The sequence below is a fragment of the Genypterus blacodes genome, unplaced genomic scaffold (assembly GCF_046128005.1).
Source record: "Genypterus blacodes isolate CSIRO-AG114 ecotype Tasmania unplaced genomic scaffold, CSIRO-AGI_Gbla_v1 ptg000011l_1, whole genome shotgun sequence".
NCBI classification, from domain to species: Eukaryota; Metazoa; Chordata; class Actinopteri; order Ophidiiformes; family Ophidiidae; genus Genypterus; species Genypterus blacodes.
This window is the reverse complement of record NW_027466825.1, coordinates 478,947-492,900: the sequence shown is the minus strand read 5'-3', so window position 1 is coordinate 492,900 and position 13,954 is coordinate 478,947. Positions and strand designations below refer to the sequence as shown.

General features: G+C 48.8%; 1 protein-coding gene across 3 annotated transcripts; it reads left to right on the top strand.

Moving 5' to 3' along the window:
- Positions 1 to 444: 444 nt before the first annotated feature.
- hdlbpb (high density lipoprotein binding protein b) lies at positions 445 to 13,773 on the top strand. 3 transcript variants are annotated; one of them, XM_076159814.1, is made up of 28 exons: positions 445 to 530; positions 1,623 to 1,702; positions 3,008 to 3,109; positions 3,407 to 3,558; positions 3,697 to 3,912; positions 4,799 to 5,005; positions 5,149 to 5,364; positions 5,882 to 6,088; positions 6,182 to 6,289; positions 6,397 to 6,501; positions 7,200 to 7,278; positions 7,737 to 7,876; positions 7,970 to 8,074; positions 8,160 to 8,273; positions 8,385 to 8,471; positions 8,624 to 8,755; positions 8,853 to 9,071; positions 9,343 to 9,564; positions 9,665 to 9,883; positions 9,991 to 10,132; positions 10,269 to 10,396; positions 10,481 to 10,585; positions 10,708 to 10,842; positions 11,133 to 11,276; positions 11,367 to 11,546; positions 11,637 to 11,753; positions 11,827 to 11,979; positions 12,085 to 13,773. In XM_076159814.1, the coding sequence occupies exons 3-28, from the start codon at positions 3,034 to 3,036 to the stop codon at positions 12,175 to 12,177; spliced, it is 3,801 nt and encodes a 1,266-aa protein (XP_076015929.1). In that variant the 5' UTR covers positions 445 to 530; positions 1,623 to 1,702; positions 3,008 to 3,033; the 3' UTR covers positions 12,178 to 13,773. The 3 variants fall into 3 exon arrangements, with proteins under 3 accessions (XP_076015929.1, XP_076015936.1, XP_076015920.1); XM_076159821.1 differs by lacking the exon at positions 445 to 530 and having other exon boundaries at positions 1,516 to 1,702; positions 12,085 to 12,212; positions 12,610 to 13,773; XM_076159805.1 differs by lacking the exon at positions 445 to 530 and having other exon boundaries at positions 1,517 to 1,702.
- Positions 13,774 to 13,954: the final 181 nt, after the last annotated feature.

The window sequence follows — 13,954 nt, the reverse complement described above, 5'->3', positions numbered from 1 at the left end:
TTTAATGTGTTATTAGAAGGCAGTCAGACAAAATGATCTTTGTTTTCACTGCAGCTGGTGTATTCCAAAACAAATTGTGGCCCGCCAACAACTCTATTAAGCTTTTATCGCAAATCAATTTAGGCAGCACGCAAATGAAATAAAGGTAAGAGCCATGTGCTTATTCCACAGCACCAAACAGGCCATTATGAATGGGAAGTAGAGCCGGTCGTTTTGGTGAATGCCTGATACCGTAAGACATTCGGTCACATTCTAAGCCTATCAGGTCATAAACTTCATTTCCATGTTTTAAGAGTTGGGTCTGGATATAAAGCGTGAAGACTGAAAAGCGGAAAGGTGAAACGCCACTCAGGTCTATTTAACCTGGATGCTCCTGTCGCGCAAAGATACTGCGGCAATTCCTTTATACTCGGTGAGTCGCAGTGCATGTTATGTATACGTCCGCCGGCAGAGGAAATGCTCGTGGACCAATCACATCTGTGTTTACACCGTCACCTGTCAAACACACACTGCTGTTTTCTGACTGTAAGGTACGACTGCTCTTGTATTTCCCTTATGCGCGCATTAATGTCGTTTATATCCTAACAGACGAATGCAGGGTATCCATATTAAGCGAGTGAGCCAGTTCGCTGTGAGGACACCCGGCCAGGGTTAGCCGGGTTAGCCCCTAGTAGCTAGCTGGCGCTCTGTCCGTCTGGCTTGTTTTTTTAGCCGATTATCACAAAGTCCTTACGCGTAATCATCACCGGGTGAAGTCGGAGCAGCGGCTGTGTATGCCTGCTTACCCGACCGAGCTAAATAGCTTTTCGAAACAGTTACCTTGTGTTCTCTGGGGGGGAAAAACACATAATATTTGTGTATCTGCCGGGACCAGGCATGCAGTAGCTCACCGGACTAGCAAGGTGCATGGACGCAGTGGGTGAAGACGTGCGTGCGTGTGTGTGTCTGTGTTGCATTCACTAACTCCGCTGTTATGTGCATATTATTATCATTTTTATTACGCAAAGCTGTTAAAACGACTCCATTCCTTCCTACAGTCGCTCTCAGGCCAAACAGACATCACGAAGTCAGTTTATAACAAAAGAACATAGGACTGCTTCTTGTTAAATACGTTGAAGTAAATACCAGCGAGCCCCCAGTGTCGTTACTTGTTATTCTCTCGTAATGTACTAACATATTGTCACACACTGACTTGTAATCTCACGGTAGTCGTGCTAAATTATCAAACACATGTGTAACTAATCACATAAATAATTGCTGCAGTCAAGGTAGCAGTGCCAGTGACCTAATGGTTGTTAAAGGTGCATTCATGCTTTTCAGGTAAAGTGTGTGTGTGTGTGTGTGTATACGTGTATACCCGTATACCCTGTTTTTGTGTTTACATTGGCTCAGTAGTTGTTTTTTTTTTAAATCAAAGACTTAGCAGAAACAGGTAGAGAAGAGAGAGAGAGAGAGAGGCTAGGCAGGGGCGAGTCAGATCCAGTCTAAGGTACAGTACAGTGCAGTGTGGGTGTGAACAGTATTAACCCAGCTTCCGTACTGTGAACCTCGGCAGTTTCCCAGTGTTCCCTTCCAGCCTGTGTGAGAGGAGACACACTTTTCTCTGTTCTGTTCCCACCCAGGAGCTGAAACACACACTCACACTGAAGCGTCTACGGTAGCAGCCAACTGGACGGACTCTCTGGTAATCGACCTTTTGCAGGTAAGCCAGGACTCACTCGCTCACACTCTGTACCTTTATATCCTCACACTGAGCAGGTTTTAGCAGGTATTGTGTTTGATTGAGCTGCACCTCGGACACAAATCTAAAGTTTCCTCTCCTATATTGGGGTGTATTTGTGTCTTTGCTTGCTGATTTCACATGATAGTTGTGAAAACACCCTTGCAGCATGTCTGAAACATTTTACAGGTGTTGGATAAAATGACTCATTTATTCATGCAAGACGAGGGCGGAATTTATTCAACCTGTACTTGTTTTTGGATTGACAATGATAAAAATGTACCGCAATAGTGACAAATGACAGCTCATAAATTCCTTTAAACCCAAGTTGAGGAATAGATTCATAGATCTGTTTTGGTTTCAGTCCCTGATAGATTTGCCTCTCGTCTGTCTAGATCTGTGATTTCCATAATCTTGGGACAGTTGAAGCATTACCTCGGCTCTAAACTGAGATATTTCAAGGAAAAAGTAGAGGGAGTTTGTTGTTGTTGAATACACTGTATTATTGCAAGTCGAACACAAACACACACACACACACACACACACAATGTTGACAACCTGGATGTACTCCGTCAGCTCTGAACTGCAGACCGTTTTTATGAGTTTCTTGTCCAGTTTTGAATTCCAATTAGTTTCAGTTCATGACGGTGCCAGCGGATATTGGCCGTAAAAAAATAAGACATGTCCTCCCCTAAATCTTATCAATTTGCTCTGGGGGATATTTTCTCATTGGTAGTCAGCGGAGAGAGAATTGTCAGATCTCCAAAGGACCCCGCTTCCACTGTCGGTTCTTTCGGGGTTCTTCCAATACTTACGGGATGAGGGATGATGTCGTAGTGCTCCACCGCAAAGAATGTCAGGCAGCAATTGTTTTCAGTTTCAGTTGGTAGTTGACAGTGCGTGACTTGTGAAAAGTGTGTCCCTAAGGCTTTATGGCTCTGTGTGTTTGTCTGAGGGGTGTAAAATGTTAATTGGTGTATCTGGGGTGCATAGTGCAGCATCAATGCCACAGAGGCGGCCCCCCCCCCCCTCTCTTCTGGGACTTGTGAAAAGCAATCCTAGAGAAAACACCTGGTTGAACTCAGGAAGGCAGAGCAATGTTAGCAGACACGGTCTTAGAAAATTGCTATTTGTATCTCCGGTTGCGTGTTGCAGTTGAATCGCCGGTGCAGATCTTGTTGTCCCAATACATGCATATGAAATTTCACCCCGATCGCTCACCTCCCTCCCAGAATACAGCAATCTATTTATTTTTGCACTCTTATCCCTTCCACCTCTCTGCCCCAGTGGACTAGCGGAATAAGTCTTGAACCATGAGCTCAGTGGCAGTGTTGACCCCAGAGAGCTTTGCGGAGCATCGCAGCGGCCTCAAAGACCAGGAGATTACAGGTAATATATGTTGACTTCTATTCGTAGGCTGTGAACGGCCCTGGAGAGCGAGCACACACTTTTAGATCTTTTCCCTCTTGGCTATTATGCAGAAAATCCTCAGTGGACTTTGCATTGTTTGCTAATGGCAGAATGTTGTTTGATTCTGTATCTGGGTTCATTACTGCAACGATCACGTATGACAACAACCCCTCAGAAATCAGAGAGCTCGCCTTTTAATTTCCCTTAAATTGCCAAAAAGTTACTTTATAGAACCAAACGGCTCCGTCCGCCCTTAACGTGTTTGTCCCCGTCCAGGCTGTGTCCCGGAGGACGAGGCCTACATCCCCACCTACCTGGAGGCCTTCCCTCCGCTGCCTGAGAAGGGGACTCCGGGGGAGAAGGCTGGCGAGCCGGCTCCTGTATGGGGCGGCAAGATCAGGCCCATCAAAGCCAGCGTCATCACCCAGGTCAGGCAGCTGCCGACATCACACACACACACACACACACACACACCAAAGTGTCTATGCAAATGATGGAAAAAGAAGAAAGTTTGCATTCAGTTGCACGGCTGAGTGAAGTCCAAACTCCCCTTCCTCCCCCTCTAGGTGTTCCACGTGCCCCTGGAGGAGCGTCGCTACAAGGACAACAGCCAGTTCGGGGAGGGCGAGGAGGCCAAAGTCTGCTTGGACATCATGCAGCGGACGGGAGCCCACATCGAGCTGTCCCTCGCCAAAGACCAGGGGCTGTCCATCATGGTCACCGGCAAGCTGGACTCGGTCATGAAGGCTCGGAAAGAAATCGTAGCTCGCTTGCAGACGCAGGTAAATGCAAAGGCGCCGCTGGTCTGGGGGATGCTGTGATTTCTGGACAACTTAAATTGAGTTGAATGTGTCTGTTTGGCTCAGTGATGGTTAAGTTGCCAGTGATGCATCAGGTGGAGACTTGGTACGTGTTTGTTGGCCTTTTTAGAGAGAACAGAGTGATACTTTTGTACTAAGTTGTCATAATGTTTTATGTGTTGCTTTGAAAATGCCTATTGCAGTGTGTGTTGTGTGTTGTGATGAAATTTGTATTTAGAGGGATTTGAAGCTCCTGCATTTTTAATGAACAAAGGAAGCAGGTTCTCTGTGTTGAAGCTCTTGTTTGTGTGATTAGTCTTCTTGCTGTTGTGCCGTCCCCACAAAATTCCTGTGACAGCGCTTCATCTTAAGTGATAAATGACCTCGAGTTAGTTGAGCTGCAGCTAGTCGGACTCGGCTGTGCAGGCGGGTCAGTTTAGGTCAGGGAACTCTAAAATGAGAAATGTGCAGTAGCTCCCGGGGGGGGGGGGCTTTGTGGGCTTCAGCAGCAAACATGCTGACTCCCACTTCAGTTGGAGCAGCCGTTCAGCTGAGTTGCAGATATTGATACAGTCGTGCAGAGAAACACTGTGTCCTCATTACAAGGTTACATTTTGATTGAGTAACCTGCAAAACTGGAATATCACACGTCTCGATTCCTGGTAAAGGATGAACAAGGAAGTATGGATCCGTGATCCTCATTCCGGTGTCTGCAGCCAAACAAAGGGAGCATTGTGTAAATCACATCAGCACTTGCTTGTTGACATCCCCTGATTTTAACGTAATTTCATTTGTAGTACAATGCAGCTCTGACTCGCATTCTGCCCCCTCCTAAAGCACGCCATTCCTCTGCCCCCCCCCCCTCCAGGCCTCGGCTACAGTGGCCATCCCCAAGGAGCACCATCGCTTTGTCATCGGCAAGAATGGCGAGAAGCTGCAGGAGCTGGAGCTGAAGACGGCTACCAAGATCGCCATTCCGCGCCCCGACGACCCCAGCGCCAATATTCGGATCACCGGCACCAAGGAGGGGATTGAGAAGGCTCGCCACGAGATCCTGCTCATCTCCGCTGAACAGGTGAGCCGGAGGTCATGTGGTGGTGATGGGATTAGAAAATGGAAAAACATACTGTGTAGTATCTTTGTTGGCGTTGTTTGCGTATCTCATTTTTCTTCTGTCTGCCGCCTTCCTCTCTGCCACCGTCCTCACTCCGGTGTTAGGACAAGCGTGCCGTGGAGCGCCTGCCCCTGGAGAAGGTTTTCCACCCTTTCATCGCCGGTGCCCACAACCGGCTGGTGCAGGAGCTGAGCCAGGAGACAGGCGCACGCATCAGCATCCCCCCTCCCAGCCTGCCCAAGGACGAGATCGTCATCACCGGCGAGAAGGAAGCCGTGGCTCTGGCGCTCAGCCGCATCCGAGCCATCTACGATGATAAGGTTTGCTTGTTCAAAGGTTTAGAGACCGTATGACCTCATTCGAAACAGCAAATCTTATCTTGCAGAGTTATTTGATTTAATGCCACCGCTTCTTTAACCGTGTGGTCTCAGTTTTACGTGGAGATGCGAGTGTGTGTTTATATCTGAAAGCTTTATCTCCGTTTGTTTTCAGCAGAGGTGTTTTTATACTTCATGTGACCATCTGTCCTCTGCAGAAGTTTAAAAGTAAATGAGTAAAAATGTGATTGGATGAACTTGTAGAGGGAGTGTGTACCAGATGAGCACTGGCGATAGAAGATAATGTGGAGAGGAGATTGGATTTCACCAAAGACAAACAGGTTGAGAATGCTAATGTCATCGGGTGCATCTGCGCAAGGCAAAAACAAACACAAGTTTTCTCTTTCTCCTCCTTATCTGTCTCGTTTTCCCGCTCTGTTGCCTTCTCACCTTCTTTCATTCTCTCCTTTGTTCTCGATTCAACCCCTTATTTCCTCTCATCGTGTCTTTCCCCTGGCAGAAAAGGAAGACCACTACCATCTCTGTGGAGGTGAAGAAGTCTCAGCACAAGTACATCATCGGTCCAAAGGGGAACACTCTGCAGGAGATCCTGGAGACCACGGGCGTGTCTGTGGAGATGCCTCCTCTGGACTCGGGCTCAGAGACCATCATCCTCAGGGGGGAGCCCGACAAGCTGGGGCCGGCACTCACACAAGTCTACGCCAAGGTGCGAGGAGTGTGTGGCGCTGTTGTGATTGTGCAGAAAGTGTTTCAGTGTTTCAACCTGTGGTCCTTTTGCACTCCTTTTGTCCTTTTGCAGGCCAAGAGTGTGATGATCGTCGAGGTGACGGCGCCGGCCTGGCTGCATCGCTTCATCATCGGCAAGAAAGGACAGAACATCGGGCGGATCACGCAGCAGCTACCACGGGTAAGAGAGCGCAGCCCAGATGGTGCGTGGAGAAACGCAACCACAAAGAGAATACATACGTTTGATATTCTGTGTGTATGTGTGTATTTGTGTGTGTGTGTCTACAGGTTCACATAGAGTTTACAGACGGGGAGGAGCGCATCAGCCTGGAAGGGCCGACAGAGGAGGTGGAGCAGGCTCAGGCTCAGATTCAGGAGATCATCAAGGACCTGGTCAGTCTACACACACACACACACACACCTACATCCTCTCGTGTGCTGTGTTATTTGAACATGTTTTTTTTCCGTTAATGCTGAAGCTTTTGTCCTGTTGTCTTAAACATTATTACACTATGTTGGGTTTATTACATTACTTTATAAAATTTCAAAAATAAAACTGCACTGATAATGTGCCATCTTTAATATTGTGGCGGCAATTTATTTTGTTATTTGATGTCGGACTATCTAAGTGATGTCATCCAACAGACAGGAAAACAATAATAAGGTTAAGATACAACAGAGTAAGTGATGTCATCAAACTATATGGTGATTTCATCTTAATCAACCCAGACTGTAAATGACATTGTGGCGTAATGACGTCCGTCATTATCCAGCTGTGACTTCATACTAGATGATGACATAATTGATGTTATTTTAAACCAACAGTTATAACTTGGCCAATAATGACCGTATTGATTTGTCACAGTGATTAACCAACAGATTCACCTTAATGGTTAATCACATCAGATGTATTAAATTAACACATAACCATCACTCTGGCTGTGTGTGTGTGTGTGTGTGTGTGTGTGTGTGTGTGTGTGTGTGTGTGTGTGTGTGTGTGTGTGTGTGTGTGTGTGTGTGTGTGTGTGTGTGTGTGTGTGTGTGTGTGTGTGTGTGTGTGTGTGTGTGTGTGTGTGTGTGTGTGTGTGTAGCTGGTGAGGATGGACTACACTGAAGTCATCATAGACCAGCGCTTCCACAGACATCTCATCGGAAAGAACGGAGCCAACAGTGAGTAGATGGGGTCAGCAGGGGGAAGGCCGCTGGGACGCCGCCATGCTTCACATACAGCATGTGTGTTTGTGTGTTTACTCCAGGTGCTCTGGATACAAGCATCGACCAGTTGCCGTGTTTAGTTGTAGCCAATGTGTTCTCACAGATCTTCCGGCTCTGAGGAGGATTCTCTTGCTTCAGTTATTATGTGCAAAGTCTTTCTGTGTTACAATGTGGTTATGTTTCTTTTCTGCCTAGTCAGAGAAGTGAAAAAAAACAACTTCTGCCTGACCAGTCTTACAGTAGAGCTTCTCAATCTGGTTAGCTCGTCTCTGTGCACAATCTTAAGTTTCTGTCTGTCACAGCATTTAAGAACTGCAAATCTTGTCATTTTTTTTCTTCCCCTGAAATTGCAATAGCTGGCTGAATTTCTTGGATGTCCTTTCCTCTCTCCCTTCTTCTCCTTATCACTCCAGTCAACCGGATCAAGGAGCAGTACAAAGTGTCCGTCCGAATCCCCCAGGACTCTGAGCGAAGCGGCCTGGTGCGTATCGAGGGAGACCCCAAGGGAGTCCAGCTGGCACGAAGGGAGCTCATCGAGATGGTCCAGAGGATGGTGAGTTTGAGACCCTTCATCTATTTTGTCGTCTTGTCTGTCCCATTGCTGTCCTCAACACGCTGTACATCGCTTCTTTTTCTTCTTCTCCAGGAAAACGAGCGCACCAAAGACCTGATTGTAGAGCAAAAGTTCCACCGGACAATCATCGGTCAGAAGGGAGAGAAGATCAAGGAAGTGCGAGACAAGTTCCCCGAGGTGAGTCTTCGCCATGCTGTCTCCATCACACACTGATCCGTTTCTGGCCGGCTCGTGTCTGAGGTGTTCTCTCAATGATTTCTAGGTCATTATCAATTTTCCCGACCCAGCGCAGAAGAGCGACATAGTCCAGCTGAGAGGGCCGAAGAACGAGGTGGAGAAATGCGCCAAGTTCCTTCAAAAGATTATTGCCGACCTGGTATGACCTGTGACTCGTCTCTCACACTTTGAAGATGCACGTTTCTAGTCTTCGCGCTGTATTTGGCGTCGTCGTGACAGGGTGTTTGGGTGTTTGTTCATCTTTTTCCAGATTGAGAACAGCTTCTCGCTTTCCGTTCCCATCTTCAAACAATTTCACAAAAACATCATCGGAAAAGGTGGAGCCAACATCAAGAAGGTACATGTGAAAATACAATGACTGAATAGTTAACTCTTCATTAGCGTGTTAAGTATGAGATTTTACATGTGTACACCATGAGGCTGAATGAATTGTGACGCTGTTCCAACATGTTCTACACACAAACTAACAGCTGTTCTTTGTGCCACCAGATCCGTGAAGAGACCACCACTAAGATCGATCTGCCGACGGAGAACAGCAACTCTGAGATGATCGTCATCACCGGAAAGAAGATCAACTGTGAGGCAGCCCGAGAAAGAATACTGGCCATCCAGAGAGAACTGGTAAGGGAACGAAGGAGACACACCAGCCGTTTAGCCAAGTTCCTCCTCTTGCAGGCTTTCTTCTTCACCTCCTCTTTTGTTGTCCTCATCTCTCCAGGCCAACATTAAGGAGGCGGAGGTCACCATCCCGGCCAAGCTGCACAACTCTCTGATTGGCTCCAAAGGCTGCCTGGTGCGCTCCATCATGGAGGACTGCGGCGGCGTTCACATCCACTTCCCCTCGGAGGGCTCCGGCTCAGACAAGGTCACCATCCGAGGGCCCGCCGGGGAGGTGGAGAAGGCCAAGAAACAGCTGCTGCAGCTGGCTGAGGAGAAGGTGGGTGGGCTTGGAGAAAGGAGTGCTTGAGAAAGTGATCATTTGGGATAGATTAAGGAATAAATGGACAGACTGCTTAACTGGAAAATTGTGAGGAGAAGGAACTGCAAATGACTAAGAAAGAGAGGGGTCATAGGTTGAAGTATAGTAGCCTAGTGATCTGAACAAACACGTCAGCTTAACAAATGTTAAACAAACATAGAGTGAAGTGAGAGAGAATTTACTTTTTTACCTTCCTCTTCTCTTCAACACTCCCCTCTGCCCGTTGCAGCAAGTCAACAACTTCACGGCCGAACTGCAGGCCAAACCGGAGTACCATAAATTCCTGATTGGCCGCGGCGGAGCCAACATTCGCAGGGTGCGGGACAGGACGGGGGCCCGCATCATCTTCCCCTCACCGGACGACACGGAGCAGGAGCTGATCACCATCGTGGGGAAAGAGGAGGCCGTGCGCCTCGCCCAGAAAGAGCTGGAGATCCTCGTCAAAAACCTGGTAACCACCCCTACGCCGCATGCTTAGACTGACGGACTGAGTGACATCTAGTCTTAAAAAAAAGAAGAGATCTGATCCTCATATGTGTCCTTTCCCCCAGGATGACGTAGTGGAGGACAGCATGGTAGTGGACGTACGACACCACCGCCATTTTGTGTGTCGGAGAGGCCAGGTGCTGCGCGAGCTGGCAGAGGAGTACGGTGGCGTGGCTGTCAGCTTCCCTCGCACGGGCGCCAACAGCCAGCGGGTCACTCTGAAAGGAGCCAAGGACTGTGTAGACGCGGCAAAGAAACGCATCCAGGAGATCATAGAGGACCTGGTGAGACGTTCAGCAGGGAGGAGGGGGAGGTCATCATCATGCTGAATCTCCTGTGGCTGTATCAGTGCTAACCATCTCTCTCTCTCTCTCTCTCTCTACCCCCACAGGAGTCCCAGGTGAGCGTGGAGGTGGCCATCCCACAGCGGTACCACCGGGCCATCATGGGGCCCAAAGGTTGCCGCATCCAGCACATCACCAGAGAGCACGAGGTCCAGATCAAATTCCCTGAGAGAGAAGACAGCTCTGCAGGTCAGACGCTCACACAGTTACTACAATGTGAACTAACGCAGTGCAGATATCTTTACCGTTCATTTAAATGTTTTAAATCCACATGTACTCACATTTGAAGGCTCCACTAAGACCTTTTCCTGGTGTGACATGACAGGTCAGGAAGCTGCACCCCAGGAGAACGGCGACGTCAGTCCAGAGGCGGAGTTTGTCCCTCGCAAGTGTGACATCATCGTCATCTCTGGGCGGGCAGAGAAATGTGAAGTGGCTAAAGCTGCTCTACTGGTAATCTTTTTCCCTGGGACAGAAACGTGATTCCTCTCTGAGTTTGCTCTCCTCACTCTTCATCTCCTCGCCCTCCTCCTCCAGGCGCTGGTGCCCATCACGGAGGACATCGAGGTTTCCTACGAGCTGCATCGCTACATCATCGGCCAGAAGGGCAGCGGAATCAGGAAAATGATGGAGGAGTATGAGGTCAGCAGGCAAACTCTCTGGCGCCATCTGGTGACCCACTGGCAGACATTTCGCACTGCTCCTGCAAAAGGAAAAGGCCCGAGAACAAACTAAAAGTGTTGTATGTGTGTTTTGCTGTACAGGTGAACATCTGGGTTCCACAGCCAGAGCGACAGCTGGACGTCGTCAAGGTGACGGGCCAGGTAGCTAATGTGGAGCGAGCCAAGCAGGGCCTGCTGGAGAGGGTCAAAGACCTACAGGCGGAACAGGAGGACAGGGTACACAAACACACACACACACACACACTTTCCTCCTTTTGTTTGCAATAGTGGCAGTTAAATAATTGGAGCTTATTCTACTGTTGGATTAATTTCTCGTTGCCGTGGAGAGAGTTGACAGCTTTAACAAATCACTGGGCTGCATTGTTCACGGATGTGGGAAATGGGATTTTTCTTCACAGTCGCAACAATAATTGGATTTTTCAGCGCTCCACAGGATAACATCATCTATTAGCAGTCATTAACACAATAGTCTCTGGAATGTGAAAGAGGTGCACCTTTCCTTTCAGGCTCTGCGCAGCTTCAGGGTCACCATGGCCGTCGACCCCAAGTTTCATCCCAAGATCATCGGTCGCAAGGGGGCGGTCATCTCCCAGATCAGAAAAGACCACGACGTCAGCATCCAGTTCCCCGACAAAGGAGACGAACAGCAGGTACAGACGGCGTTGACAGACAAGCGGATACGTCTCCTCTCTCTGGTCTGTTTTGTTGTATTCACATGCCAAACACCTCTGACCCCTCAGGATCTGATCGTCATCTTGGGGTACGAGCGCAACGTGGAGGAGGCGCGTCAGGCCATCCAGCTGCTGGTGGCAGAGTTGCAGGAAATGGTGAGCCAGGAAGTCCACCTGGACCCACGGACTCACGCTCGCATCATCGGCGCTCGTGGGAAAACCATCCGGAAGCTGATGGAGGAGTTCAAGGTCAGACACTTTGATTGAACTCAAACTGATACAGATTGTTTCACGTCTCTTCGCTTCCTCATCCTTCCTCTTCTTTGTCGCCACATTCAGGTGGACATCCGGTTCCCTCAGCCGGGCTCCGACGAGCCGGACAAAGTGACGGTGACGGGCCTCCCGGAGACCGTGGACAACGCCATCGACCACCTGCTCAACATGGAGGAGGAATACGTGAGTCCACACGAGAGTAACATGGAAGAGTACAGCAGCACAGAGGCTCATGTGTCTCTGTGTCCTCCCACAGATGCTCAGTGTAACAGAGACAGAAACGCTGGCGGCGTACATGAAGCCTCCGTCGCGTTACGGAGGAGGAGGGGGAGGAGCTGATGATAGCAGCGGGGGTCCGGCTAAGGGATTTGTGGTGCGGGACGCCCCCTGGAACGCCTCGGGGAACAAGGTCGGGTTGCTGACCAGATCGCACATCTAGGTTGAATGTTAGAGAAGCCTGGCCGCATGGCCGCTTTGTAACGCCCTGTGTTGTTGTTGCTTTCTGTTGCTCCAGGCCCCAGACATGAGCAGCGCCGAGGATTTCCCCACCTTCGGGACGGGCGTGGCTCCGAAGCAAACATCCGCCTGGGGCCCCAAGAAGTTCTAAAGCTGCCGGCCCAGGAAGAAAAGAAGCGTTACTAAGTACATCAAAGACAAAACCAATCTCTAATCAAAACTGCTGCTCGCCCTCCCTCCCTCCCTCCCTCCCTCCCTCCCTCCCTCCCTCCCTCCCTCCCTCCTTCCCTCCCTCCCTCCCTCCCTCCCTCCTTCCTTCCTTCCTCCCCTCCTCCTCCCTTTCTCTCCCTGTAAACACTCCCTCCGAAGACCAGCCACAAAGAATTCTGGGAGCTGCTGTCCCTTCTCTTTCCTGGTCCCAGTTCTCTTCTGGGTACCTTACCGCCGCCTTTCCACGAGGGGGGAAGAAATTGTTCCTTCCGTCGTCTGAATGCTCCCTCTGAACATTTTGCTGTCCTTCCACTCTCGCTTTCCAAAAACCAAACACTGGGCCTCCCTCACTGTAGAAATGTTTCCCCTTCAGAGTCTGATGAATCAGGGAAGTGGAGTCAACACCAGCGAAAAACCCTCGGGGACAAGAGGCTTAAAGGCAAGGTGGGGTCACTCATCCATGTTAGATATCACCATAGCTACTGTCTTGGATTTTTAAAGTTGAAATACAAGAAGGGAGTCTGTGTTTTAACTGTGTAAGAAGAAGTCAACGACGTCTTTACCGTCCTTTTACTCTCCCGTTTTTTAATTTTATTTATCTTTTTACACTGAAGTCGTTTGTCGGCTCACCTTTCCCCCCTCGACACGTCCGCTAATGTGCGGTGCAGCAGGTGAGGCGACGAATGTGTGTATCTGTGTGTGTGTGTAGAGGCGCGATTGTGTGTGTGTGTGTGTGTGTGATGGGTTCAGGAGAGGTTTTTACGCCCACAAGTGTTTGAAGAAGCTATTTATGACGGAGCCGGGAGCTGTGTTAGTGGACGTAAGCTAGGTTTCCTTTTCTTGCGCCTGAACGTTGTGGGGCTTTTTGTTTGTTGTCACTAATGTTTTATTTATTCATAAGGAGCCATTTAATTTGAACTACTGTGAACGCGTTTTTATAAAGCACTCGCTGTAGCTTTGACGCTTAACGCCCTTGTTTTCGGGAGTGTGTGTGTGCGTGTGTCAGGGTTTGGGATCCTGTTAAGTTGTAACGTGTAAGTTGTACAAAGAACTTTCCGCTATTTTTTTAAAAAACTGTGGGTTTGTTTTTGTTGTTGTTGGTTTCCGGCACATTTGAAAGAGTGTGAGATGTATATTTGAAGCTCAACCAAACTTTTTCCACGGTTCCTCGTCTGTGGCGGTGTCCCCTCTCCCACCGGTCCACATCTTCTCTTCCTGTTGAAAAGTCACAAAAACAAATCAATAGCTGCACATTTTTGTTTGCTGTGAACTCAGTGTATCTTGTGTTTTTAGTCATGTTTTGTAGCAGATGTGTTGCCTGGTATCATTCCTCACACTCAGCTGTCCATCATGGTACATCTCCCCCCCTCGCTCACCTGCACTTTTGGCCCCAGAGTCTAATCTGCGTAGTCAGGTCTGCGTAGTCAGGTCTGCGTGCCCGTAGTGGGCCGGGAAGAGCTCGGGACCGTAGAGAACAGCTCTTTGAAGTCGTTAAGACACTAGAAGGCAAAAAAAAAAAAAAAAAAAAACTCAGGGTCCCACGTTAAAAAAAAGAACAAAAAAATGTTAAAAAAAAGCAAAGTCGACATGTGCAGAACTGTCTCAGCTAAAACAAAACAGTCTATGCAACCCGACAGGATCAGGCAGATCACTCACATGCACTTACCTACACAATCATGGCATTTGGATTTCTGTTGACGGAAGAGCAAACCAGTCAT